At 35.5% G+C, this 27064-nt stretch overlaps 3 protein-coding genes across 10 annotated transcripts; 2 read left to right on the top strand and 1 right to left on the bottom strand.

Annotated features, from left to right (window-relative positions):
- Positions 1-2461: 2461 nt before the first annotated feature.
- Positions 2462-10568, top strand: LOC110648092 (mitochondrial intermediate peptidase, mitochondrial). 3 transcript variants are annotated; one of them, XM_058139342.1, is made up of 18 exons: positions 2703-2843; positions 3062-3132; positions 3250-3331; positions 3453-3480; positions 3579-3633; positions 3768-3906; positions 4018-4072; positions 4197-4419; positions 4681-4776; positions 5215-5334; positions 5444-5569; positions 5747-5902; positions 6788-6904; positions 8607-8729; positions 8817-8884; positions 9330-9465; positions 9553-9718; positions 9918-10568. In XM_058139342.1, exons 5-18 carry the CDS (start codon positions 3610-3612, stop codon positions 10181-10183), a joined length of 1815 nt encoding a protein of 604 aa, XP_057995325.1. In that variant the 5' UTR covers positions 2703-2843; positions 3062-3132; positions 3250-3331; positions 3453-3480; positions 3579-3609; the 3' UTR covers positions 10184-10568. The 3 variants fall into 3 exon arrangements, with proteins under 3 accessions (XP_057995323.1, XP_057995325.1, XP_057995324.1); XM_058139341.1 differs by having other exon boundaries at positions 3428-3480; XM_058139340.1 differs by lacking the exon at positions 3062-3132 and having other exon boundaries at positions 2462-2843; positions 3428-3480.
- Positions 10511-16023, bottom strand: LOC110648094 (uncharacterized). Its single transcript, XM_021802209.2, has 14 exons — positions 15461-16023; positions 14802-14935; positions 14537-14686; positions 14335-14446; positions 13872-14175; positions 13054-13267; positions 12776-12865; positions 12330-12585; positions 12116-12228; positions 11461-11559; positions 11306-11353; positions 11099-11209; positions 10884-10974; positions 10511-10795 (listed from the first exon to the last, which is right to left on the bottom strand). Exons 1-14 carry the CDS (start codon positions 15717-15719, stop codon positions 10695-10697), a joined length of 2082 nt encoding a protein of 693 aa, XP_021657901.2. The 5' UTR covers positions 15720-16023; the 3' UTR covers positions 10511-10694.
- Positions 16024-16160: 137 nt separating this feature from the next.
- Positions 16161-26415, top strand: LOC110648096 (protein LPA2). Of its 6 annotated transcripts, none has more exons than XR_002493517.2 (3): positions 16161-16741; positions 24167-24459; positions 25022-26415. XR_002493517.2 is itself a non-coding variant. In XM_058139343.1 (2 exons), exons 1-2 carry the CDS (start codon positions 16288-16290, stop codon positions 24225-24227), a joined length of 507 nt encoding a protein of 168 aa, XP_057995326.1. In that variant the 5' UTR covers positions 16161-16287; the 3' UTR covers positions 24228-24346. The 6 variants fall into 6 exon arrangements, 2 of the variants coding, with proteins under 2 accessions (XP_057995326.1, XP_021657903.1); XR_002493523.2 differs by having other exon boundaries at positions 16163-16741; positions 24360-24459; positions 26055-26415; XR_002493522.2 differs by having other exon boundaries at positions 16163-16741; positions 24360-24459; positions 25110-26415.
- The last annotated feature ends 649 nt before the right edge of the window (positions 26416-27064 follow it).

Raw genomic sequence — 27064 nt, 5'->3', positions numbered from 1 at the left:
CAGAATTTGGGTTTATGTTCTTCATGAAAGTTGTAGTACATTGTCATAGATTTCCAATGGTATAAATTTCAGGTCATTTGGATCATCCTAAACCAAGTTTTGACAATTTGAACAAGTACTGTTCATATAGTCATTTTTGAACAGTGATAGTGTGCCTAATCCAGGTTTGACCTAATTTTACACCAACTTAAAGTCAGTTTTAGCGCAAGGTTCTTCATCAAAATTGTAGCTTTGGGTCTTAATTTTTATCTCCAATTGGCCTCACACCAATTAGAGCAACAAAATTGCAATTATGCCAATGTGACTGAACCATGGTTAGGCTATCCAAATTGGGGCAGCATCCCATTTAGCCCTAAGTCCACCCCATGTATTCACATACACTCCCAAACACACCAATTGGCCATTTTAAACCTCAATTATGTCTAATTGAATCAAATTACTAATTCCCCCAAAATTTCCCCAATTTTTCCATGATTCAAGAACCCTAATCATGCAATTGTTTTAATTCATGCAATTCAATGTTCACATCATGTATCCAACCTCACACAAGCTCTAAATCAAGATATAACTTCATCAAACTCTTCAAACCCTAGAGTATCTATGCTGGCCGAATTTTCTACCTCATCATACCTAATGATTTCTTCCATTTTTTTGAATTAAATTTCCTCCTAACAATTCAATTTCTAAGATTACATAACTAATCAAGATGAAAGAGGAGTTTAGCTTATTAGGCAAAATTTATAACTTCCAATTCTCTTCAAATTCATGGCTTTAATGGATGCCAAGCTTCCTATCAAGGTCCAAGAGTGAATTTTTGTTCAAGTGGCTTTAGGGTTTATGGTGGAAAAGAAGAGAAATTGAAGCTTGAAGGTATAACAATGGAGGAAAGAACATGAGGAGAGAGAGAAGAGAGGGACGGCTACTTGGGTGAAGAATATGACTTTGTTATTTTTTTTTTCTCTCTCTTATTTTTTGTCTTATAAGGCTAAAATTATCCTCATAAATTCAATTTTTAAAACTTAAAATTTATTGCATCATACTTACATAAGGAGTGATGTCATAAAATTTTTATTTTAATTTATTTTCTTTTCTTTTCCTATAACCTCTTCAATTTAAATCTATCTTTCATAATTCTAATTTCCCACATTTTATTAGACATTTAGGTCATGAGTCTCCTCTAATGGTGAATTGACATTGTATTACTTCATAAACTATGATTTAATTATTTGACCTAGTTCTCAACTCTTTTCTGTGATTTTCACATTTTTCCTAACTTTGCAATAATTCTTATGACTGCGCTGTCATAATGTCCCATACAAAATTAGGGTTACAACTGATCTTGCAGTCACTTCCTAGTACGGTCACCCATCGCTGTGACCCCTAGCTTATTTGACATTTTATGTTTTATTTTTCTTATTTGTATTTTTCTTTCATATAATTTCTATTAATTTTTGTTCAGGACTTTTATAGGTGACTTAAATATGGTCCTAATACTCTTGACTGTCTGAACCGATACCGGTCACCGGAACAATAAAATGTACAGGACTATACTTGTATGGGTGTTACATAAATGTTCCAAGATGATTTTTTAAGTTTTTTATTAAATTGGGTTGCTTGGTTTTAGAAGAAATTCTCTTAATTTTAGCATATATATTCTAAAAATTTTAAATAAATATTAAATAATTAAAACTTTTAAAATAATTTAATTAATAAATTACTTTTTTATTTTTTTAAAATAAATGCTGTATGATATTTTTTAAGCAACATTATTAAGTTAAGTGATTAAATTTTGTTATTTTTTTTAATTTTATGTTTTTTAATCACTTTTATTAGATTAAATGGTTTAAGTTTTTTTTTTTCAGAAAATAATTTATATATGAAAAATATTTTTCATAAATATTATTTTCGAATAAAATGCTTTACATTAAAATTTTTTTTATTATTTAGTTGTAATATTGAATTAAAGATATATATTTATATAATGTATGTATAAATATTTTTATATTTTAATATAATTATTAAAATTTAGAAAATAATGTTATTTTTTAAATATTTTTTAAAAAAATAACTTAATTTTTTAATTAAAAAAATATTTTTTATTCATTATTTTTTTAGTGTCTTAAACATTCAAAAATATGAAAAATATTTTACACAAGAATGAAACAAACCTAGGCTCCATTTATTTTAAAAAAATAACTTATATATAATTTTTTTTATGGAAAATATTTTTTTAAAAAATATCACATTTTCAAAAATAAAAAATAATTTTTTAAAAAAATAATTTAATTTTCTCAAAAATATTTTATGTTGATTATTTTTTAAATATTAAAAAATATAAAAAATATTTTCTGAAAAATAAACGAGTGTTAATTTAAAAACTTTTAACTTTATATATATATATATATAATTCCCCAAAATTGGGGCGGGGCAGTGATCTTTAAAGGGCATGCCGTTTTATAGAAATTCTTAGCAAAACGCAATGGGGCCTCCAGGTTCTCGCCTTGGCAACGGGACTCCACGTGAAAGCCTCCCTAAAATTAAAAAAAAAACCCTGTACTTGAAAGCAGCTTCAGGAACCACGAAAGACGAAACACAAAGAGCCAGCGGCAGCGCAGCATTAGCACCACTCTAGCCACCATGTCCACCCTAATCCGCAGAGCTGCTGCGAAACTCCGTCCCAAATATGTTTCTAAACTATGCAGTTTGGATCTTCACAAGACCCGACAGTTTAGCACCTGGGCAGTACCTCGATTAGATGGAGCCACCACCACCGGTCTCTACGGATTCGACCACTTAAAAACTCCAAAAGGCTTTCAACGGTTCGTCGACGAAGCCATCGAGAGGTAACATCATCGTTTCACTCAATTTTATACGTTGCCAGACCTAGAAGCTGAAAGCAAAAGAGAAGCTGAGGTTATGAAATTTTCCATGTATATTTTTTTTCCTTTCGCATTTCTGGTTGCTGAGAAAATGTTGCGAAATTGAAGGAAAAAAAATTTAACGTTGGACGTTTTTGTCCGTTTATTGTCTGAATTTAACTGCATTTTTTTTATTGGTGTAGATGACTTCCAGGATTGATTTTGATGCTTATTTTAATGAATGCTAATTCGCAACCGGAAAAGGAACCCTAAAGTATAACTTAAGCGTTTTTCTGATAAATTTCCTTTGCAAATTTAAGGTTTATACACTTATAGTTTTGTTTCTATCGCTGCTGTTTAAATTTTATGAATCAAATTTGCGCTTTGTTAGGTCTGGGGAATTGGTCAATCGTATTTCTATGATGCCTTCATCAGCTGAAATTATCCAAGCCATGGATGAGATTTCAGACACAGTAAGTTCTGGGATTAGCACTTTTTTGCTTTTGTTTAGGATTACTAATTAATTTCAGCTGTATTAATTTTGAGTATTTCGATGTCTGATTTGATAGGTCTGCTCTGTTGTTGATTCTGCAGAACTTTGTAGACATACTCATCCAGACAGGTCTTCTTTTTCCCATCAAGGATTAATTTTTTTTTAGCACATATATCGAATTGAGTTGCATTACTTAATGCTGTGGTGTCCACTACGATGTTTATCAGGGAATTTGTTGAGGAGGCTAACAAGGCATCTATGAGGATCAATGAATATCTACATGTGAGGTGACCAGTGGTCTATTTGGTTTATTGCCTTAAGCACTTGCCCTTGTAATTGAATTTCTAGTTCATATTGATAAATTTCACTAGGTATCTCGTATAACCAATTTGGTGTCTTTCCTTGTTGATGTTCAGTATCTTAATACAAATCATACTTTATATGCGGCCGTGAAAAGAGCAGAGCAAGATGATCATTTGCTTACAAAGGAGTCTCATAGGGCTGCCCACAACCTACGCATTGATTTTGAAAAGGGCGGAATTCATCTATCTTCTGGTGCACTTCCTGCTTTTGTTGGCTTTATTTTCTACCACAATACAATTTTCCGCGTACAGGAAATTTCAGTAACAATTTCCATTCACAGAAAGTTTTGTTTTGTTTTTGCAGAGAAATTAGATAGAGTGAATCAGTTAAACATGGACATTTTTCAACTCTCTAGGCAGTAAGTATCATATCATTTGTCTTGATGCTTTATTTGCTCTTCTGTATCTTTGTGATATCATCTATATGTTACTTCGAAATGATTTGATGATCCATCCTAATTTATATTGGTACTTATTGGTCAGGTTTGGTGAAAATATAAGTATTGATCCGGGTAATGTGGATATATTTCCAGCATCCCGGATACCAAAACAGATACACCATCTTCTTACTCCCATTCATCGCTTCACATCTGGAACTTCGGGAGGATCATTAGGGTCATGGAGTAACATGAAAGAAAAAGGATTTCGGATAATAACAGAGCCCCGGAATCTAGTTTCAGTTCTGCATTGGGTAGCAGATGATGAGGTAGCTTTCAGCTTATTGACTGCAAATATGTGGTATTCTTGCCTCTGCCTTTTCAAAGAATGTTGAATTTCCCAGATGTGGGCTCTAGCTGCTAGGATTGTCTCACTCCCTCTCTCTTTTCTTTTGGCTATTATAACATTTTAGCTGTTAACTTTTAATGAATTACACATTTAAACTTTCTAGGGTAAAGATTTGGGGGAGAAGTTCTATGTTTACTTGCTCGCTTGCACGTGGACTAAATTTTTTTTGCCTGTGTTGCAGGTTAGGAAGATGGCATATATTCAAGGGAACTCTGTTCCACGTGCAAACCTCAAAGTTCTTGATGAGCTTATTGCCGCTCGCCATGAGCTTGCACAGGTTGTTTAGCATATCAAGTGTTTGGAAATCATCGTTCACACAGTCAGGCAGTCTGATTCTACATTATGATGGTTTGATATTATAAACCATCAAAACATTGGGTGTTTTTGTTATGATATCTAACCAAATGATGTAGATTTACCTTCTTGGGAATATCCCTTCAAAATTTTCAGGGAGCAAGTTTGGTCTTTCTAGTTCATGTTGAGCCACAAACAGGCTATGATAGAAAGTACTTTTCATTATGAGGAATAAGAATCATGTCCAGGCTTTGATTCTGTCATTGCTCAATTTGCATTTCATTATCTAATAAAGATATGATAGTTGTTTAATAACTCATTACCATGTCTAATTTCTTATAATCATAATTGATCTTTATTAGTCATCTATTATCCAATGGTGTATTTGCTTATCATATTTTGTTGTTCCTTGGAAGTGCAGATAATGGGGTATAGATCTTATGCTGAATTTGTGGTGAAACAAAACTTGGCTTCATCACCCGAAGTTGTGATGTCCTTTCTCTGTGAGATGAGTGAGATGATCAGGCCAAAAGCCGATCAGGTATTATTGTCTCTATGGACGTACTTGTGAGCACAAACTATACCTACTTTCCTACTTTGGATCATGTTAAAATTTTTTGCACTTTAATGAGCGCTTGATTTCCCTGTAGGAGTTTGAGACAATAAGAAATTTTAAGAGAGAAAAATGTGGTCAAAGATGTATTGATTTAGAGCCATGGGATGAGACCTACTATACTGGGATGATGAAGTCTTCTGCTCATAATTTAGACTCTTCAGTAGGTTATATGTTTCTGTTTGTTCTTTATTTCATTTTTAATGTGAATATTTCCTTCCAGTTTCTTGAACCTTAAGTATTTTCTCTTTTATATTTTGTAGAAGGATTAATTTTCTGACATCTTCATTGTTTCAAATCCAAGGATTTCTTTTCTTAATTTTCCCATTTCTATGTGCAGATAGTAGCATCATATTTTCCTTTGCGACAGTGTATTGAAGGTTTGAAAGTACTAGTGAAGTCATTATTTGGTGCAACATTTCATAATGTCCCTATGGCACCAGGTGAATCATGGCACCCAGAGGTTCTTAAACTGTCTCTTCGTCATCCTGAAGAGGTATATACATGGATGAATGTTGTGAAACCCTTGATATTGTCTATTGTTCTATCAATGCTCAACAATTCGGGAGGTATTTAGATAATTCACAACACTGTCTATTTAGTTGGCCATGTAATATTTTTTTCTTCCATGTTTCCCTTTCCCCACTTCCTTTCTTTTCGCAAAGAAGCTTCCTCCCCCTTTCCCTTTCCTCCTATTTCTCTCACTTCCTTAACATAGCCTTTAGTTAAATTGAGCTCTGTATAAATCTTTACCATGGATGCCTAAAAAGACACGACAACCATTAACATTTACTTGTATAATTGTTACAAACCAATTGCTGTTAGGGTAATGGGAATGCAGATGATGCTACAAAGTAATGAACTTGAAGCAAACCTAACATGCAATTGTATTCTTAGAGTATCTGCTATTAACTCATAATTAGTAGAAATTGTTTGTGAATCTAGACTGCTAATTTTAGGAAACTTGAAGCAAAGGAATTGACATTGTAGGACCAAACAAATATTTCTGCTTTTCTTATTGAGATTAAATCATCTTCTAGTATGAGCTACATGCTTCATTGACTCTGCCTTGTAATGTTCAAGCATCCTCAGATTATTTATAATTTTAGATGTTGCCATCAATTCCAGCAGTCTGCATCATGATTTACAAGTTCATCAATTACTTCATATCTCAAAATTCCCACGCTTGGCCTCCCAAAAAAATCCCACACGTTTTTATTCAGTAATTTTCTTTTTATGTCTGCACTTTGGTCAAAAAATAGTAGGTAACTGTTGTTTTCAACAGTTCTTTTATTTACTAATTGCAATTTTCATTTATCTGCATGTCCAAAGGTGCTTTCATATTTTTTAATCAGATTAAGGCATTATGCTTTTGTTTCAGGGTGATTTGGGATATCTATACCTTGATTTGTACTCCAGGAAGGGCAAGTATCCAGGTTGTGCTAACTTTGCAATTAAAGGAGGACGGCGCATTTCTGAAACAGAATATCAGCTTCCTGTAAGCTAGTAGATATTATCACTCTTTGTCAACTTTTTGTTGCACATTCTGTTTTTCCAATATTATCAATGGTATTTTATACTCACTTTCTCTATTAGTTGTACTTTGGTGTTCTGATTTTAGTTGGAAACTGCTACATAAGCACATAAATAAGAATGTTCTGTAGTGTTTGAATTATTAAGTTTATAGGGAAAAATATAAAACTTATAATAAATTCAAATTTCTCCTATGATTCCCTTGGGCAGCTTGCTGTATAGTGATCTACCATTTTAAGATCCAAGACCATCATGCTGGACCTATGACTTTCAATTCATAGCCGTCATATTTGATTTGTGCTTTTATTACCTTAATATGTACATTTAATTATTCAATTTTTTTGAAGAATACAGTTTAGATGAATGTATATATTTAAAGCATTTATTTTTTTTAACAGAGTTGAAGCATGGTTCTATTAGTTTATTAAAGGATGAATCATGAAAATGGGTTTATTAAAGGATAAATTGTGAAAATGGCTATCATCATGGTGTATCCAAACTTGATTTATTTAAACAGGGAGAGGAGATCAATAGTCACTGGAAGTAGTGTGTGGACCTATATCATAAGAAGAAACATCAATTGGGTTAGCAGGCAGAGGATTTGATTGAGGTCATTTTGAGTAAACCTAAAGTGGAGGAGAGGACTTCTGGTAAGGAAGAATAGGAATGGGAAGAGCTGTGGAAATGGAAGTTTGGTTAACAGTATTTGATGAAAAAGATGGAGAAGTCTTGAAAAAGGTTACATTTGCTAAAACAAAATATTTATTGGTAGTTGGATCATAGCATTTGTAGCCTTTTTGAAGACGAGAATACCCTAGGAAAACACATTTAATAGATTTTGGTTGAAGTTTGTCTTTTCCTTGGGTGAGATTGTGAACAAAACTGGTACAACTAAATACACGCAATGAAAGAGGAAAATGATTTTGATCTTGATAGAGAACTGAATGAGGATTCTGATGCTGCAAAAGAGAAGAAGGCATACGATTAATCAAATAGCAAGCAGTAAGGATAGCATCCCCAGTCAGAGTGACAAAATACAAGGATGTAGTAACTTTTTCATGCATTTTTTTTTTTAAATTAATGGGGACAGAAAAGAAAAACAGCACAATAGAAGAAAAAAAAATCAGGCCTTTCTAGGCTCTAATACCATGAGAATTTAGAAAAATAGAGAAGAAAAAAGAAAGGAAATTTTGAGGAACAATTAGCTTGATTTAATCCTCTCAGGCTATTACTTTATATATGTACACAATTAGAGTCCTTTTTAGGGAAGAATTACACAATTTCAGTAAGCAAGGGATTCCTTGATCAAAGGGATTTACATCAATCCGTACATTCCTATTCTAGGGATTACTTGATTATAGGGATTTACATCAATCTATATATTACTATTCTAACAAAGATTAACTTGTTTTTCACTTGGCTTTTAAACAGGAAAATGCATTTAGAGAAGGTTTTATGACACAATACTAGTCCATTAAAAGCTATGCCTTTTTAGAGGTGTAACCTGGATATGTTTCCTGCATTTTTTTTAATGAAGTTACCACTCTTAGTATTGTAGTTGATGCTTGTTCCATAGTATGAATAAAAACTTGTTGGATTCTTTTCTACTTAGCTTAATTTCTGTTATACTGCAAGTTGTGGTTAGCTTAATTTCTGTTATACTGCAGGTTGTGGCCCTTGTTTGCAATTTTTCAGGATCAAATAGTTCAAATGTGAGGCTTAATCACTGGGAAGTGGAAACTCTATTTCATGAGTTTGGACATGCTCTTCATTCCTTGCTCTCAAGAACGGTACAAGACTGTTACTACATTGCTGCAGGGCGAAGAAATCATAAGGCTTTTTTTTTTGTTCACACTATCTCATGATTATTCTTGTAGGATTTTCAACATTTTTCAGGTACTAGGGTGGTTCTTGACTTTGCTGAAATGCCTTCAAACCTGTTTGAGTGAGTATCAAATTGTAATTTACACATTGTCATCCTCCTCTTATTGCTGTTGGGATCAGCAAAATATTTTTCATTGCTTATGGAAATAGTGTTACTAGAAATACATAAAACATATGAGCTTAAAGCATTTTGAGCCAGTAGATAGCATCATCAAAATACAGTCCCCATGTATATCCTATCATTATCTTCAGTTGGGTGTAGCATGGTTAGCTACTTAACTCATCTGTGCTCAATTTAGTATGGTAAACATCATACACATGATAATCTGCTGTAACTTCATTCTCTAGTATATTCATTTAAAGTCCAGTTGATCCATCCAAAGTAACAAAGACGATTTGTTTCTTAGATGTGTTTCTTTAAGTATTTATGCATTTATATCACTTCTGAAAATAATTACATTGCATTAATGGTATTTGACCTGATGTGATCTTGGTGGTATCCTTAGGTACTATGCCTGGGATTACCGAGTCTTGAGAACATTTGCCAAGCACCACTCAACTGGTGAAATAATACCTGAGAAGTTGGTGACGTCCATGCTAGGTGCTAGAGATATGTTTGCAGCAACTGAATTGCAACGCCAGGTTTATTTTATAGGCCTTGAAGAAATTAGCTTACGAGGCAAGAAAAAAACTTAAACTATTTTTGTTTTCTTATTTGGTATTCATTAGGTTTTCTATGCTTTGGTCGACCAAACTCTTTTTGGAGAACAGCAAGCCTTGTCCAGGGATACAAGTTCTATTGTTGCAGATCTTAAAAGGCAGTATACCAGTTGGAAGCATGTGGAGGGTACACACTGGCAGATCAGATTCAGTCATCTTGTAAATTATGGTGCAGGTGTGTCTTGGCCATAGATCATATGATGTTTCTATTTGTGGATTATTTGTATTTGTGTGTATGTGCTTGTTTCTAATGTGGTAAGCAGCGATGCAGTTATAATTTCTTGAAGAAAATAATGAGCCCTTCCCAATATGCTTCTTGTGCAAAGATTAAGAGTGATTAATATGTTCTCTAAAAATTTTTGTTTGATGTGTAGGCTACTATAGCTACTTGTATGCTAGATGTTTTGCTGCAACCATATGGAAGAAGTTATGCCAGAAAGATCCACTTTCATTAAGCACAGGAACTTCTCTTAGAACAAAGTTATTGCAGCATGGTGGAGCCAAAGAACCCAGTGAAATGTTGAATGATCTAGTAGGGGAAGGGATTGTTAGATATTGCAATGAAGGAATCGTTCCTGATATGACGGGCTTTATGGATGAGTTAAGACTGGTGGAAGATCAGCAAGCAACCAAAAGATAGAAAGCAATCAATGTCAGGCAAAAGTGGAAAAATCAAGAGGATAGAAGATAGGAGCCAATTTTAGGACAATAGGTGGAAGGGAATCATTGGAAAATTTTGGATAATTTTGTTTTGAAAGGCCTCGTCAATTTGAGGAAAGTGTCTTCTGCTAATGCTCCCAATCACTGGGACTGATTGTATTGTTTTAAAGCCATGGCCCACTTCAGAAGCCATTCAAACATAGGAGTCGGTTTCTCACGGGCATCTGACTTGGTGTATTCTTTTTACGGGGGTAAATGTTTGCAGAGAGGAAGTCAGATGGATCACACACACACACCACTTCCAAAATTATTTAAAATTAAATTTATGTCCTTATTTTTGGATATATTATATATTGTTACACTTACTACAGGTTTTTTTATCGGTTCAAATTAGTTATAACAGTTGTAGGCCGTTTGAGAAAAAAAAAATGAAGGTTTAATGTTAATTAGAAATTAATATCACGTACAACAACTACTCGCTTCTCTATGAACTATGAAAAGCTCCCCGCCAGACTTTCGCTTTCTGCTACCAGTACCCAATGGCAAATGATTGGATTCACTTCTTCTGGCTTTTCATCCTGGGGGCAGTGGCCTGAAATTTTGACCAAATTTGAGGGTTATTACTTTGGCAAGAAAGATTACGACCGAACAACTACTTGGTGACAGGGCAGTGAAATTACCAACATCCAGTTCCCTAATTGCGACTCCACAACAATGCTCTTTGAGCAGGGAAACTTTGGACTTGGAGTCGGAAAGAGGATCTCTCATTCCCTAGTAGTAAAGAAATTGATCAATGGCAACAAATATAAGAAGCAATTGCAACTGGATCATCAAGCAACAGAAGAAAAGGAAGAGAAAGAAATGGCTAGTTAAGTTCCTACTATGCAGAGATTACCTGTATGATTAGAACCTTTTCCTTGAAACCTTCCAAAAGATAATTAAGCGCAAGTGAAAGATTCAAACTGAAAATACTTTCCAGGACCACCGGTACACCAGGATCGAAGGACTGTCATGTATGTCAAGGTGACGACTTCATCACATAATTTTCTGATCCTAACATAGTACAAGATTTGCCAGTATATCTCAATAATGAAGAGGATACAGCTCTTAGCATTTCATTAATAAGCCAATCATCAACTCTTTCTGTTTTCTGCAAGGCAAGAGGCTCTAAAATCAAGAAGTGCTCCTAAAATCGAAACCATATGAAATTTAGATGCCACTTAAAAACATCAAATGTGGAATTAGATTAACACTTACTGTTGGGTAGTAATCCTTCATTATTGTTCTCATGTTCCACCTCAAGTAAAGCAAAAGGAGCTGAGCACCCAGCCGTGCAATCACTGATGTTTGTCTCTCCTGAAAATTAGAGACAATGAAATGTTGAAGATATCAACTAATTATTTGTGATGTGAACTTCCATTCTGAGTACAAGTAATTGCAACACAGAAATAGCTCAGGTGGTTGGGTGATAGGCTTTGGTTTAAGATTATAGCTTCGAGCTGTAGTGCTCTCCATTTGTGACTCGCACACGCTCAGAAGTGTGATTGTTTCAATCCTTTGTCATACAATAAAAGTCACAAAGTGTACAGCTAACTGTTAATTTGAATCCTGAATCATGCAAAATTTTTTGTGATCATTTCAATAGATTCCTAGCCCCAAAAAAAAAAAAAAAATCTTTTGTTCCGGGTAATAAACATTATGGAAAGCATCTAGATGACACTCTACTTGCAGTAAAATTGGATAGGGTACACAACCAACCAAAAAAAAAAAAACCTCAAAAGCGGATTTAACAAAATGTCAATAGTTAATAGGTCAAATTGTCAGTTTTAATAGGCAAAACCAAAAAAGGCAACTAAAATGGTGTGCTAGGTAATTTGTGGAAGTAGCAACTAAGCAAGGCGTTCAGTCTTACTTTGGTGAATTGTAGATAACCATATCCTGGAATAACATCCCCAGCACTGTTGATAAGGACAGCTGACTTGACCAAAGCAGGCCAACAACATGCAACAATGGATGCAAAATAGCCTGGAAACAGAGAGTAATAAATATTGAGTATTGGAGAGAAGCAAATGTTGAATTATAGCAAACAATGAAATCAGACACACAGGGTGGAACTCAGAACACACCACCGATGGAGTTCCCAACAAGATGCACTGGTTCACCCACAACTTCAATTATAAAATCTCTAAGCAATTCAGCCCACAGAAGTTCAGTGTATACAACATTTGGCTTTTCTGATTTGCCAAATCCCAAAATTGTGATTGCCCAAACTCGGTTTCCACCTTGAGATATAACGTTTATGTTATCACGGTAATGCTCCAAAAATGCACCAAAACCATGAACAAGGAGAACAGCAGGACCTTCATGACCAACAATTGTATACTGAAATACGAATAATTACTTTAAGAACTTATTACAGGAATTTATTATTACAGGAATTTATTATCTACTCTTGGACTAACATTTCTCCAGAATAAAATGAATAAATTTCTTTGTTCAACAAGTTGATAACTATAAAATTTGCTGCAGTCTACATGAAGGATCAGTAACTGATTACTGAATGATTTAAAACCTGTATTAGATAGCCATTCCATCGCCATATTCGAATAGGATATGTTCCTCCAACATTTATTTGACCTTTTAGAGCCATAAGCCAATACCACTGTAACAAAGTTCAACAGAAATCCTTCAATACGGTTGCATAAAACACATAGGTTATGGAGAGAGAGAGAGAGAGAGAGAGAGAAGATTAAATAATATATACCAGAAACTACAAAGCAGGGGAAAAAAAGAGTAACATGTCATAATTCACAACAAACAGGCATCAGCCAATAGTAGACAACAGAATACCTCCATTGAGCACACAGCATCAGCAGCTGCAGCAACAGTGATTGTTGAATATCCAAAGGGTGACAGAAATCCAGCATTTCTTTCCTTCTCATATCTTATTGCTTCATAATGCACTCTCCTTCTGGATATAATCCCAAGACAAAGTGCAGGACCAAAAAGCGTGAAAAAAGAAGCCCCATCCCTACTTTCTGCATCACGTAACTTCTCATGTACCCTGATATGAGATCAAGCCATACAATCATTCCTATTAATTTTAATTGAATCTCAATAGCATAAATTTTTATACTGTTAAAATTATCCTCAAAAGTCATTTTCCAAGATCACAGCGCACAAAATACAAACCTACTGCAAACAGTGTTTAAAGATCTAGACCAAGAACCCGACTGCAATTCCATTATAATACAACACTTTCCAACCAAAAATTACATATATTGAGAGAGGAGAGAGAGATGTTGGATAGGGAAATATGAAATTTCAAATCAGAAAACAAGAAAGGTACAAGTAATCTGAAGAATACAAAATTTAAACTATAGAGAAGACTTATAGCGTGCCAACTCAGTGTTCCTTGTTCTATGTTGTGCGGCATGCAATTCATTCAGATGATTGCAATCTTCTTCCACATGGTAAGCATTTGATATTCCATAATGGTAAGTGCAAGATTTTTTAGTAAACTGACAACAGATGCTTCTGGTTCATGGACAGATTGCTACCATAAATGCCAAAAAAAAAAAAAACAACAGATAAATGAAACTGTATATTTCAGCAAGATGTTAAGAATCCTTGCTGATAAATGAATCAAATAAAATACCACCACATACTCTTGCCAATCATCTTGAGCTGTTCCCTCCAAATATCTTAAGTATGCAGCCAATGCTTTCAGTATGCTCTTTGTCCCACCTCCCACAAAATTTTGTTTTCGTGTGACAAAAACAGATTTATCCAGTCTCTTCCTCTGACTTTGCTTGAAATTCAAATTATTTAGATCTGTTTCTCTCAACTTTGACAGCTTCTTCTGCAATACAGTTTCAGCTGACATCCCCTTGATCAAAGTCCAGCTTTCTTTCAATTTCAAAGGATTTTCATTCATAAATTTCTTCAACTCATCCAATGTGGGCAGAGAGCCTGATTCATGGTTCAATCATCATTCTCCTTAATACTCATTAAACTTTCATATTGAAAATTTTCTTTTGAAGGCATAAGTCACTTTCATTTCTTTTTCAACCAAGAAAATTCATGGACAGAACTACCATTAGCTAAGGTTTCAATAGATTGAAAACTTACCCCATTCCAATTCCATTGCTACACCAGGTAAGGTTGGGAGCAGAAGAGGTGAAGTTATGGGCAATTGAAGTCTTTTGAAGTCAAAATATGATGCAGGCAAGTCCTTTAGATTCTATAAAACATAGAGATGCACAAAGTAGATACGATATTAACAAATACAGTCATGAAAACAGTAATTAAAAAAAGAAGGCAGAGATGATACCTTAATATCATAAAATGGAGTCCGCCATAGCATCATCTTTGGATTCCCATCTAAAAGAGGTGACCTTACTAAGGTTTCTTCCACAATTACCACTGTCTTGTGCAAGTGGTACTCTACCTCCTCTTCAGCAAATATATCCGTAGCCTTCACCTGTTCCAATAATCCCAGGGACAAATTTAGTGAACAAGCTGATGGGTTCTTGAGGTTTCTCTTCATAGCTGAACCATAAATATTATCAGAATAAGTAAATCTAACAAGTAATAACCTCCTGTACAAGATCTCTTATGACATTCTCTGCATTCCCAAACCTGATCATCAAATTAGATCCCTGGTCCTTTAGGGACTTCCTTAAATCCTCCAGTGCAAAAAGAACAAGTTCTAGCATTTCATCAGAATAACCTACACAAATTTTCAATATAATCACTATCCCCTTGTTTGGAAACTATAATTTTACAATAACTCAATTTAATTGATTTTTTTTATTAATTCTCATATTTGGAATGAAGAATTCACTTAGATAAATTATTTTAAAGTAAATAAAAATCAAACATGTCTGTGTGAGAATTCAATTGAATTCTTTTACTTGCAAATGATTTATTCCGCCTATAACACATTTCCAGTAGAAAATTTAGGCATTAACAAAAGCATCTTATTTCAGAGCCATGGCAGGTCTACACCCCAATTAAAGTTAGCTCCATCGACTAACAATTTCTTGGACACATTAATTATAACATGATCATGCAATTAAATGGTACATAGTATATATTTGGCATTACTTGTTCATTATGTTCCAAATACAGCATTCAAATTTCATAGTCTAGCAATGCTTAATCATACAGATTTCAGCGTAAGCCAACCGGCCGGCCAAATTAAGAGCAGTAAAGAGAAATAGAAAGTGAGCAAGAAGTAACGAGGAAGACTCACAAGAAAGAATCCGGTGATCGAAAACGTAAAGAGGAACTAAGGATGGATATTTAGAAGCTTCTACAAGGCCAGGATGATCATCGACACGAAGATCCTGCTTGAACCAGATAATCACGGAGCCACCACTGCAACGTCCGTTGGTTGTAGTCAAAGGTGCTCGTGCAGAGAAAGAGCAACTGCACCTTTTCCTCCGGGGAACAGAGGCGACGTTTTGCGCGTAGGCGATTGAGAGAGAGCGCGGGAAGAAGAGGAGAGCCATAGGGCGAAGATTGAGAACGATGAAATATGTATGCTACACAGTCCATGAAGCAGTGAAGATAGAGAGAGAGGGGTAGGGTTTAGACAGCGTTTGGCATTGTTTGTGCGGGGAGAGAATCTGATTTGTGGAAGAGAAAAAATGGGGTGAATTTGTAGAGGAGGGGAACGCACCACGACTCCTCTTTTGTTGTGTGTTTATGCTTCTGCGCTGCGCTCCGTGGGGAACTGAGAGAATCTGCCAAATCTGGGTGGGGACTACTTTCGTTTGTACTACCTACTGGTTGCTACTCTGCCATCACCTTCGCAGGCGGCATTGTAAATTTAAATTTACTATTTACTGCCGCACGCCACTCCCCTATGAAAATATTAATCCCACTTCTTAAAATTAAAAAAAAAAAATTATATTTAAGAGAATACTATTTTTTTTTTATATTCTTAAAATAATGAAAGAGGGGTTTAATCATGCTATTCTAAAAATTACAGGGAGAGTAATGATATAACCGAATTCCGCAAAGCCAAGCGTACTAAACGGCAAATAACGGGAATTTCGCTAACCACCTAAACTGAAAATGGCGCTTCAAATCAACTTACCTTATTCTCTCACCAAAAAATCCTATAATCATCATCTTGTCCGCGCACCTCTCCTTCTATCTCGAACCGGACCCAGATTCAGAATCCAATCCCAAAAACCCACCACCAACACCGAACCTACTAACCATTCAGCCACACCTAAGAAATCCGCTCCGCCTGGGCTAGGGTTTGGGTCACCATCTCCTGTGGCTCCAGCCAAGTCAAGTCCAACTAAGGCAGGTCCCAGTGCTGTGAGTAAGAAGAAGAAACAGAGGGGTAAAAGAGAGAGGGCCTCCATAATTAGGCGGTTACCGGTTGAGAAGCCAACATTTGTAAGCCAGGAGGACCAGGATAAAGCTAAGGAACAGGGTAAGAATGAGAGTGCCTTTCTTCTTGCTTGGCTGGGCCTTGGTGGGATCATTCTTGTCGAGGGCATTGTGCTTGCTGCATCAGGTATGTATTAATACACTTTATTGGTTTGTTGTTGGATGTTGGAAATTTTATTAAAATTGCATTTTGTTTGTTTTTTTGTTGAATGAGTTGGAAGTCAGTTGTGTCATGCGATAGTTCAATTAAATTTGGCCTGAACTATCAAAGTATCCTGAATAATATAGATAAATTTGAAATGGGATTTAATGTTTGAGACAGCCATTTTCTCGAGGCTTTGAAATCTTGATGAACTCAGTAATTTTCCAATTTCGCAGTGTGACTTGGAATTCTTGGAAGTGCATTAATTACATTGTGATTAACTCGAACCAAGTACTTCTTAGACTTATCAAGTTATTGTGGATGTTTTAATACTGTTTGGGATCCTGTTTGCATCATCCATTATCTACACTAAAATAAGTTTGAGAAAACTCGTGAAAAGAGAAAATATGAATTGTATTATTGATTGCTGATTACATCTATATATACACAGTTAGCATTTAGCACATGTCCAATCAATAAAGGACAACTCAGCCTGATAGTTTTAATAAACTTTAGCCAACTGACTCGTACAGTAAATCTCCGGCCTCCTCTGTTCTACTCTGTTTCTAGAACTTTTCTGGATAACTTATATTCTTCATCCCCCCTCAAGATGGAGAGGGGTTTAAGTTGACCAATCCCAAGAAATGAAAAAGGTGTGAAGTTAATAGCTTTGTGAAGAAATCAGCAAGCTGATGTTTGGCCGAAAGATGTGTTGTTTGAATAAAGCCATTGAGGACCTGTTGGCGAACTATGTGACAATCAATATCCAAGTGTTTGGTCCTTTCGTGAAAAACAGGATTCTCAGAAATATGGATCGCTGCCTTGTTATCACAATACAAAGGAATCGGCAAAGAAAGGGAAAGTTGAAAATCCTTGAGTAAGTAAGACAGCCACTGCAATTCACAAACAGTTGATGCCATACTCCGGTATTCTGCTTCAGCAGAAGATCGACTAATGGTAGTTTGCTTTTTTGACTTCCATGAAATCAAAGATGAGCCAAGAAATATACAGTAGCCAGTTAGAGATTTTCGGGTCATAGGACAGCTTGCCCAGTCAGCATCAGAGAATGCTTTTAACTGAAGTGAGTTCTGTGCAGGAAAGAATAATCCTTTGGTTGGGGACCCCTTCAAGTATCGAAGCAAATGAAGGACAGCATCCCAGTGTGGCTGTCGGGGACTTTGAATGAATTGGCTTAAACGTTGTACAGCATAGGTAATATCTGGGCGTGTAAGACTAAGATATAGTAACCGCCCTATCACACGTCGATAACGTTCAGGATTCGAGAGTAAGGTGCCAGTTTCAGTATCAAGCTTGAGCCCTTTGGACATAGGATAGTCAGTGGCTTTGGCATCAAGAAGCCCTGCATCCTTTAAGATATCCAGTGTATATTTGCGTTGGTTAAGAAAAAGTCCAGAAGATGATCGTGCTAATTCAACACCCAAGAAATATCTGGCATAACCCATGTCTTTTATAGTGAATGTTTGATGAAGAAATTGTTTGACTCGAAGGATTTCAGCTTCATTTGCACCAGTTATGAGAATATCGTCAACGTAGACAAGCAAAGCAAGAAAATTAACATTAGAGCCTTTGACAAAGAGACAATTATCATGTGCCGATTGTGTAAAACCATACTGATGCAATTTTGATGCGAGTTCCTTATTCCATTGGCATCCAGCCTATTTTAATCCATACAAGGATTTAACCAAAAACTTGACCAAGCTTGGCACGAGTATAACCATCTAGAGGCTTCATGTAGAGTTCTTCATCGATATAACTGTGTAGGTATGCATTATTGATATCAAGCTGGTGAATGGCCCAAGCTCGAGCTGCAGCAATTGCTAGGAAAACCTGAACAGTAACTGTTTTAGCCACCGGAGAAAAAGAGGCAGTATAATCAGTGCCCAGAAGTTGATTGTATCCCTTTGCTACTCTAGCCTTGTAGCGCTCAACAGTACCATCCGGATTGTATTTCACACGATAGACCCATTTGGAGTCAATAGCTTTCTTGTGAGAGGGTAATTCTGTAAGTTCCCATGTCTGATTTGCTTCCAATGCATCAAGCTCTTTGTTCATAGCACTGACCCAATTTGGATCATCTTTAGCTTTGAAATAAGAAGTAGGCTCAAAGATATTTGACACATTTGCAGTAAATTGGAGAAAGTCAGTAGCAAAAATAGAATTATGAAAGGTAAAAGGTGAAGAGAATGTCCCTTTATAATTTGCGAGGTTCTCATCGACTATAGTTGTAACTGAATCAGTGGATGTGAGAGTATTTATAGGTTGGATTGAAGCAACGAAGTCGCATAACCAAGCTGGTTTGGTAGTGGGCCGTGTGCTCCTTCTTAAAGGTAATTGGACTGGAGAATTAATTTGTGTAAAGTCATGAGAATGATTTGAATTGTTAGGTGGGCTTGGTGAATCTATGGGCTGTGAATGTGGTGAAATTGGCTGAGTATCGTGAGGCGTAATGTGATCAGAAACGGGTTTGGGTAATGATATGTCACAAGACGTTCCTAACATGGTATGATAAGGGAAAATATGCTCATTAAATATAACATCTCGGGAAATGCAAATGGACTTGGTGTCTAAGTTGTATAGCTTGTAAGCTTTGTAACCCAATGGGTAACCAAGAAAGACACAATGATATGTTCTTTGGTCAATTTGGTTTTGTGGGGAGAAATATTGGTTGCATAACAAAGACAACCAAATGTTCGCATAGTATTATAGTCGGGTGGTTTGCCATTTAGAAGCTCATAAGGCGTTTTCCAAGCAAGAATTTTGGAAGGGATCCTATTTATGATGTAAGTGGCTGTGAGTAATGACTCTCCCCAAAACATTTTTGGTAATTTGGACCGAAACATGAGGGCACGGGCTATTTGTAAAAGATGTTTGTGTTTACATTCGACTATGCCATTTTGTTGAGGGGAATAAGCACAAGATTTTTGGTGAGAAATTCCTCTAGATTGAAATAGAACTTGACAATTGAAATTAATAAACTCGGTACCATTATCACTACGGATAGTGTGAACTTTGGCATTGTATTTGGTTTGGTTCATGTTAAGAAAAGTGAATAAGGTTTGGTGAGTTTGGGTTTTGTATGAAGAAGAAAAGTCCAAGTTGTCCTAGTGTTATCATCAACTATAGTGAGCATATAATTGACTCCTGTCATAGATGGTACTCTATATGGCCCCCAAAGATCAACGTGTATGAGTTGAAATGGAAAAACAGCATGTGACTGACTAATGGGAAATGGGATACGCTGTTGCTTTGAAAGGTGACAGATATCACAGGTATCAATTTGTGATTTTGATTCTAAATGTGGTATATGCTTCATGACTTATTGTGAAATATGGCCTAATTTATAATGCCAAATGGGATATTGAGTAAGATCTCCTTTATTTGATTGAAAAGATGAAGTACAAAGAGTATTGCAAGGTGTGTTATTATAAGCAATGGTATGAGTAGAAGGGTTATACAACAACTTTGAATTGAATGAATCACTATCCAACCTGTATAGTCCTCCCTGTATCTTCCCAATTGCGATTACTTCTTTAGTCGAGAGGTCCTGCAAAACACAAAGGTTAGGATGAAAGGTAACAGATATGTTGGAGGTTGAAGTGAGCTTACTCACAGACAATAGGTTGTACTTGAATTCAAGTATGTGGAGGACATTGGTTAATTTCAATCTTGGATGCAATTGTATGCATCCCAAATGATGAACATCCTTAGTCATTCCATCAGGTAGAAGAACAGATGAGGTTTGTTTTAGTTTTGAATGGCTAGTGAATAGGGTCATATCATGTGTCATGTGTGTTGTTGCTCCTGTGTCAATTACCCAAGCATCTCTATTCTTATTGAAATAGTTTGAAGAACTATTACCTGCAAACCCAGAGAAGTTAACACAATTTGCCTCTGCCACAGACTTGCCCTTCATTAATTTTGCAAACTCTTGCTAAACCACAACCACAATATTAGAATTCCAAGCATTAGTAGAACCAAATTGCATTTTACTATCATCATTTAGCGGGGTATCACGCACTTGCACCGTATTTGCCTGGGATTTATTCTTCTTTTGTTTTAGTTCTTGAAACCATTCTGGGTAACCATTCAATTTGAAGCATGTATCCCTCACGTGACCTGTTTTGTTACAATAGTCACAGTAACAACTTTCTTTCTTCCCAGCATCGCTCTTCTTGAATTTTCCTTTTCCATTTTCCGTTTCTTTTTTGTTATTTGCTCCATTAACTGCCATTGCAACTTGATCGGTCATATCCATTCCCAAATTATAAACTTGCCTCTGCTTCTTAACACTCAAAACCATGGAATATGCCTTATTTACACTTGGCAATGGATCTAAAAGCAATATTTGGTTACGAACATGATCATAGTTATCTCCCAAACCCATTAGAAACTGCATTATTTTTTCAGTGTTATCCAGATCTGCTATTGCTTTCGATACTCCGCAAGAATATGCATCGCAAGTGCACACAGGGAAGGGTTTTAAGCAATCAACCTCATCCCAAAGCTTTTTAAGCTTGGTTAAATACACCATGAGTGGCATATTTCCTTGCGTAAAAGAGCTAATTTCTCTTTTAATCTGATAAATCAATGGTCTATTGCTTTGGCCGAATCTTTGTTTTAATTCTTCCCACAATTGTTTGGCAGTCGTTGCATGTAAGAAAGCTTGGCCAAATCTTTAGAAATTGCATTGAGAATTCAGGAAATCACCACGCAGTCAACTCACTTCCACTTTGCAAAATCTGGCGAGTTTGCCGCAGGTTTCTTAGTCTCACCATTGATAAAGCCCAGTTTATCCTTGGCTTGCAATGCTATCAACATTGCACGACTCCAAGTCAAGTAATTTGTGCCATTGAGTTGAGCACTTACCAGCATCAAGCTGGGGTTATCAGAGTTCTGAAGTGAAAACGCATCGTCACCATATTGATGAGCCATGGTTCTGACTTCTTCTGTACGTCGAGTTTCTTCCATGAAAACAACTTCAAGAAAGTAACCGTCACCAGATCTCAGATTTGAGTCTAGTAAGTAACCGTCTTATCTACACAGGTTTCTTAACTCTAATACCATGAGAAAACTCGTGAAAAGAGAAAATATGAAAACTGAATTGTATTATTGATTGCTGATTACATCTATATATACACAGGTAGCATATAGCACATGTCCAATCAATAAAAGACAACTCAGCCTGATAGTTTTAACAAACTTTAGCTAACTAAACGACTCATACAGTAAATCTCCCTCCTCCTCTGTTCTATTCTGTTTCTAGAACTTTTCTGAATAACTTATATTCTTCAAAGTTCGTTTCAACTCAAGATCATTATCAATTTGTTTTGGAATTTGACTATACATTTACTCTTTTGATTTTATGCGATGTATACTTAACCATTCTATCCAAATCATATGCGGTTTTTTTTTTCTTTCTTGTTGAAGAATTGAGCCTCATACATATGTGTGTACATGTATATTGTGTTTCCTTGTGGTACTGGAGCCACATTAGCATATAGAACTTATGAAGTTTTGTGGAAAAAAGATGAAACTATTCAACCAGCAGATACAATGGTTAAATGTGTCCTAATTTCCTTACAAAATCTCCAAAAATTGATGCCAATTTGAGAAAAGGCAAAAGGGAGAAACAGGAATCAATTTTTTAACTACCTCAAGTTAACAACATGATTTTGACTTAGCTAGTTCAGTGTATATTGAAAATAGGTGAATTGCTTCTAGTTTGATTTTAATGTTATAGTTTATGATGTTTCCAAATTCCAAATATAACTTAGCTATCTTATATCCACAGGCTTCCTACCTGACAAATGGGATAAATTTTTTGTGAAGTATCTGTACCCATCTTTCACCCCTACAGTCTTCTTGTTTGTTGCTGGAACTGTTGCATATGGAGTGTTGAAGTACCTGCAGAATGAGAAACTTAAAGACCAAAAATAATGGTTTCTGAATGTAAACTAATATTTCTTGTTGTATGAGGAGCAATTCTTACATATAGATGAGTATTCAATGTTATTTCTTAGGCTGTATTTTGACATGCTGTTGATGAAGATGTATTTTATGAGAAAATTCGCATTACTTGTTTCTGCAAGAGGAGCCATCTGCTGTGCATCCATTTAAGTTGCTGAAATGTCATAATTGCCTATTGAAGCAGACATGCGATTTATCTCATCTATTTTCAAGGCCATTCATATTATCTCATATTGATTCTCAATGAGGCATGCATTATCAATTATCAGCCTTAATGTATTTATTTATTCAAATTAGACGGCATATCTTCAACATGATTTACTCATATTAGGATTTATTGACTAGTTTGCTTTTGTCATACCATAGTTTTTCACTTCTGATTTTTTTGTCGTTATTTTCCTCTGGTGGCAAGTGAGCCCTTTCAAGTTCCTGGACTTTAGTGCCATTGTCCAAGTTTGGGATACACTTCTTTGGGTTGGAGTTGTTTCTTGTAAGAAGTTTAAATAGCTGGAGTAAATTTCATAAGAATGTTATGAGGATATGCTGACATAGAAGTCTCAACATTTCTAGGTATCTGAATGGTGACCCATAGTAACTTTGGAGATGGGCTTTAGCATTGTTCTCGTCATGGACAAGTAAAATTGCAAAGGGCTTCTCTTCTGGCATAGATAAGGGGCACTGTTTACTAACTGTGCATTATTCAGAAGAAGACGGGTGGGTGTTTGGGGTGGGAAAGAAGCCCTTGGAGAGTTGCAGTTACTGACAGCTAAATTTTTTTTTTTTTTTTTTTTTGTGACAAAAGCTTCTTATGAAAATCATAAACAGGCTAATTACTGCCAAATCTGTCTGTTGAAAAGCTGAATGGCCTGCTTGCCAGTTGCCGCTACTTAAAACTAAATGCACAGGCCGAACAAGTCTGATAATTCTTTTGATTCTTTCTTAAGCGAGGGTGCTGTTTCACTAACTCGAGATTTCTTAAATGCTTTATGGTATGCATGTATGTTTTTTATCATCACCTTTTGTAAGTTGTGGCAATCCTAGCTTTACTTCGTGAGCTAGTTTAAGGTGAGACAGAAGTGCTGGACCAAAATGGAAGATGGCGCAAATGCTAGGATTTGGTCAAATAATGAATTTTTTTTGTCTAATTCATACTTCATTGGACATATACTGCATTATCTCATTTATAGTTGAGATAAGCATGACTTGTTCTTTTCAATTATTAGCAAAAAATACTAAAGCAAATTTGTCTGAGCTGAAATGTCTCAATGTATTGTGGATGTACAGTATTATTGTTTTTGCTCAACTTATTTTTTCTATGCTATTGTGCCTAAATTTGATGGTTGGACTCTCTTTCACTCGCCAGTATTGTTTTTCTCATAAACTACGCATTGTTTTCTTCTTGTTTTTTGCCTATGGGTAAAGGGCTGCAGGGCTGGGTGACGATGGATTGGTTAATGCCACAAATCAGCAAGTTTGGCAGTAGTTTCTGAACAACATGAAATTCCTGTTTTCTTTGACATTCGTCACCTCTAGTGTTTTATATTTCATTTATTCCATTGGTTGAAGTTTTCAAATTAATAGTAAAGACTGACATGTTTGAAATCGCTCTTTCAAGTGAACAACATCATCTGTTCCAGAATGTGAGAAGTTGTGGAAAGGTTAATTTGACTTCGTGCTGATGTTGGTTTCAAGGAACCCCATGCTTTTGTAGCCAGGTGCGAATTCTATTTTTCTTCTTTTTTTCAATTTTTTTAGAGCATCAAGTTCTGTCTCACATTAAGGTCATATTAAATGCGGTTATGCCATACTTGAACATTAATGAACAGGTCCATTCTTGTTTATTTTAACTGCAAATTGTTAATTTAGATATTTCAAGAAGAGTAATCACTCTATAGATAGTGTCTCTAAACAATTATTTAGTTAATGATTTTTCTTACTTCACTATTAATGCATATCTTTTTGAAAATATAGGCATCACCATTGTTCGTCTCTTAAATGGTTATAGTGCAATACTAATTATGGTGATGAATTTTGTTACTTAGAATTTCCTGGAACTTTTAGGGCCAATTACCAGTTGGTTCACTTTTGTTTTTTCACAACAATCATGCATGTGCAGCACATATAGAAAAATAAAAAAAAAATACAGTGACAAAAATGTGGAGACCTTTAGTACAATATTTCAAGTCAAATTAACTTTATATCACAAACTTGAGATATTTTCACTTGGACATCAATATTGGGCTTCTTGATTTGTCCTACATTTATATGCTTGCACAGGTCTACATTTTGGAAGTTCATCGTTAAGAGTTTGATTTTATGGTTTGTTCATTAGCAAAAATGAGCACTGATTATACCAGTTTGGCAGAATCCAGGGAAGATTTAATTGGATTTGAAGGCTCTTAAAGGATGAAAAAGTTTCTATAATTTGATTTTGCACATCAAACATATGCTGCTAGGTAGAGTTAAGCATTAAAGCCCCTCGTACGGAGTTCACAATTATGAGCATATCAATTTACAAGCTTTATGCCTAGTCACTCGGGATGACACTGTTTTTTTTACCTTCTAGTACCAATAGATTATTTTAGTCAATGCAGTTGGAACCTTGTCTATATATCCTCAAAACTCAAGTGGTTTCTGTTACTTTAACCTCAGTGATCAAGTTTTATTTGCTTTTATGATGTGTGGGAAATTATCTGAAGTCATATCTGTAGTTTCCCTCCAGGGAATACGAGGGTCATCTTTTTGGACCACCAAATCATTTAGTATACCGAGTACCAGTTGGTTTCAGATTTGCAAATGAATTCAATGCAAGCACCCTTTTGTGTCACTTCATCAAATTTGTGTGAAAATTAGATGACATGATCCAGAGAGGTCCCCTCTTCTAATTATTGCTTCTCCTCCTTTGCACATCTTCCCTTTTCAATGCTAATCAATTTGCACCAACTCTTTATATCCCTTCTTCTCTTTGCCTCTCTCCCCCTTGTCTTTTTTTTTTTTTTTTTTACTCTCTCTATTGATTTATTCAAAATTTTTCTCATTGATATTAGTTAAACAATTAATCCATGATGCGGGTAGGGAATTCTTTACTTTTTTTCTCTTTTTCTTTCTTGTTCATCATTAATTTGTTTGCCCTGATTGATACTTGATGATAGTGACCCCTTGTGCTTTTTGTAGTTAATTTTGTAATCTCTAGACAGAGGAAGAGATACAAAGTTAACAAGAAGTTGCAGCTAAGCTAGCTACAGCATATAAACAGCTAGTTCCTCCTTTTTTATTGATTCTTTGGATTGATTCTTTTGGTTTGGTGAAGTTATAGCCAAGGCCAGATGCCCAAAGCTACATAAATGGGAAAGATGAGCTTACAAGCAATGTTGGATTAGCACCTTCTACGCACGGATGCATGTTATCCCAGCAATAATACATTTTAGTTACTTTATGCACTTAATGCCTGTAAATGGACTAAATTAGGGTACTCTCTCTCTCTCTCTCTCTCTATTTATAATAATAATAATTAATAACTTGAGAAAGACCAGATAAAGGACAAGGAAGGTATATTTAAAAGCACGCAAGGGCTTTTTGATGAAAAAGATCAAGAGTTGAGGCGCCGCTGCCACTTTTCCACTGATTCAGATTCTGAAATTTAAATGAGTGTTTCAATTGCTACGTTTGAAGGAATTGACCTCTAATGATTTCTTTATTAAGCATGGATGGATACAAGTGAAATGCTGAATATTTTATCATCCTTACCTACCCTAAAAAGAGTGGGTTCCAAATTCCTTGAGAGTCAAACTAGCCCATTTCATGTTTGTCAATTACAAAATGAAAGAGCCAGCCAGCTGGTTCCCAAATTTCCACTAATTTGCAATGTTTGATTTAGGCAATGAATTGTTCTTGCTGTGCATGCCATTGGTTTGGTTATGGGTTTTCCTTTATTAAAAAGTTCAAAAAGATATATATTTTTTCGTAAGGCTTAAGTTGTGCCCTCCATGCTCCCTGCTCTCCGCTTCCGGTTTAGGTTTCAATCCCAAAAAGAGCAAGTAATGTCCAGTAGCTCAAGCATTGAGCTTCACCTCCTCGATTTTGATGGCTTCTCCGTGTATTAACATTTTGAAGGGCTACAGATATTCTACTCACAACATTGTCTTCCTTGTATGTCTTTTATCAAATCGAGGGTTCAGGTTTTTATGCTTTCCATGCATTTATAGCGGCCAAATTGAAGTATTGAATTACATTTCGATATCGTTCCTTGTAATAATATGATTTTTTTTTTTAATCCTCCTTTCTAGCCCAAAGCTGGTGCCAGTGCAAAAGTGCTAGAGA

The sequence above is a fragment of the Hevea brasiliensis genome, chromosome 17 (genome assembly GCF_030052815.1).
Source record: "Hevea brasiliensis isolate MT/VB/25A 57/8 chromosome 17, ASM3005281v1, whole genome shotgun sequence".
NCBI classification, from domain to species: Eukaryota; Viridiplantae; Streptophyta; class Magnoliopsida; order Malpighiales; family Euphorbiaceae; genus Hevea; species Hevea brasiliensis.
The sequence above is the reverse complement of the archived record's forward strand: the minus strand, read 5'-3'. Positions and strand labels throughout refer to the sequence as shown.

Coding starts and splice junctions, on each gene's coding strand:
- LOC110648092 (XM_058139340.1), top strand. CDS start 2,638: ATGTCCACCCTAATCCGCAGAGCTGCTGCGAAACTCCGTCCCAAATAT. Junction 3,907..4,017: donor CGGAATTCATCTATCTTCTG/GTGCACTTCCTG, acceptor TTGTTTTTGCAG/AGAAATTAGATAGAGTGAAT. Junction 8,730..8,816: donor ATTCCTTGCTCTCAAGAACG/GTACAAGACTGT, acceptor TTATTCTTGTAG/GATTTTCAACATTTTTCAGG.
- LOC110648094 (XM_021802209.2), bottom strand. CDS start 15,719: ATGGCTCTCCTCTTCTTCCCGCGCTCTCTCTCAATCGCCTACGCGCAA. Junction 14,447..14,536: donor CTCCATTTTATGATATTAAG/GTATCATCTCTG, acceptor TATGTTTTATAG/AATCTAAAGGACTTGCCTGC. Junction 12,229..12,329: donor TGTTGGGAACTCCATCGGTG/GTGTGTTCTGAG, acceptor CTCTGTTTCCAG/GCTATTTTGCATCCATTGTT.
- LOC110648096 (XM_021802211.2), top strand. CDS start 16,288: ATGGCGCTTCAAATCAACTTACCTTATTCTCTCACCAAAAAATCCTAT. Junction 16,742..22,568: donor CATTGTGCTTGCTGCATCAG/GTATGTATTAAT, acceptor TTATATCCACAG/GCTTCCTACCTGACAAATGG.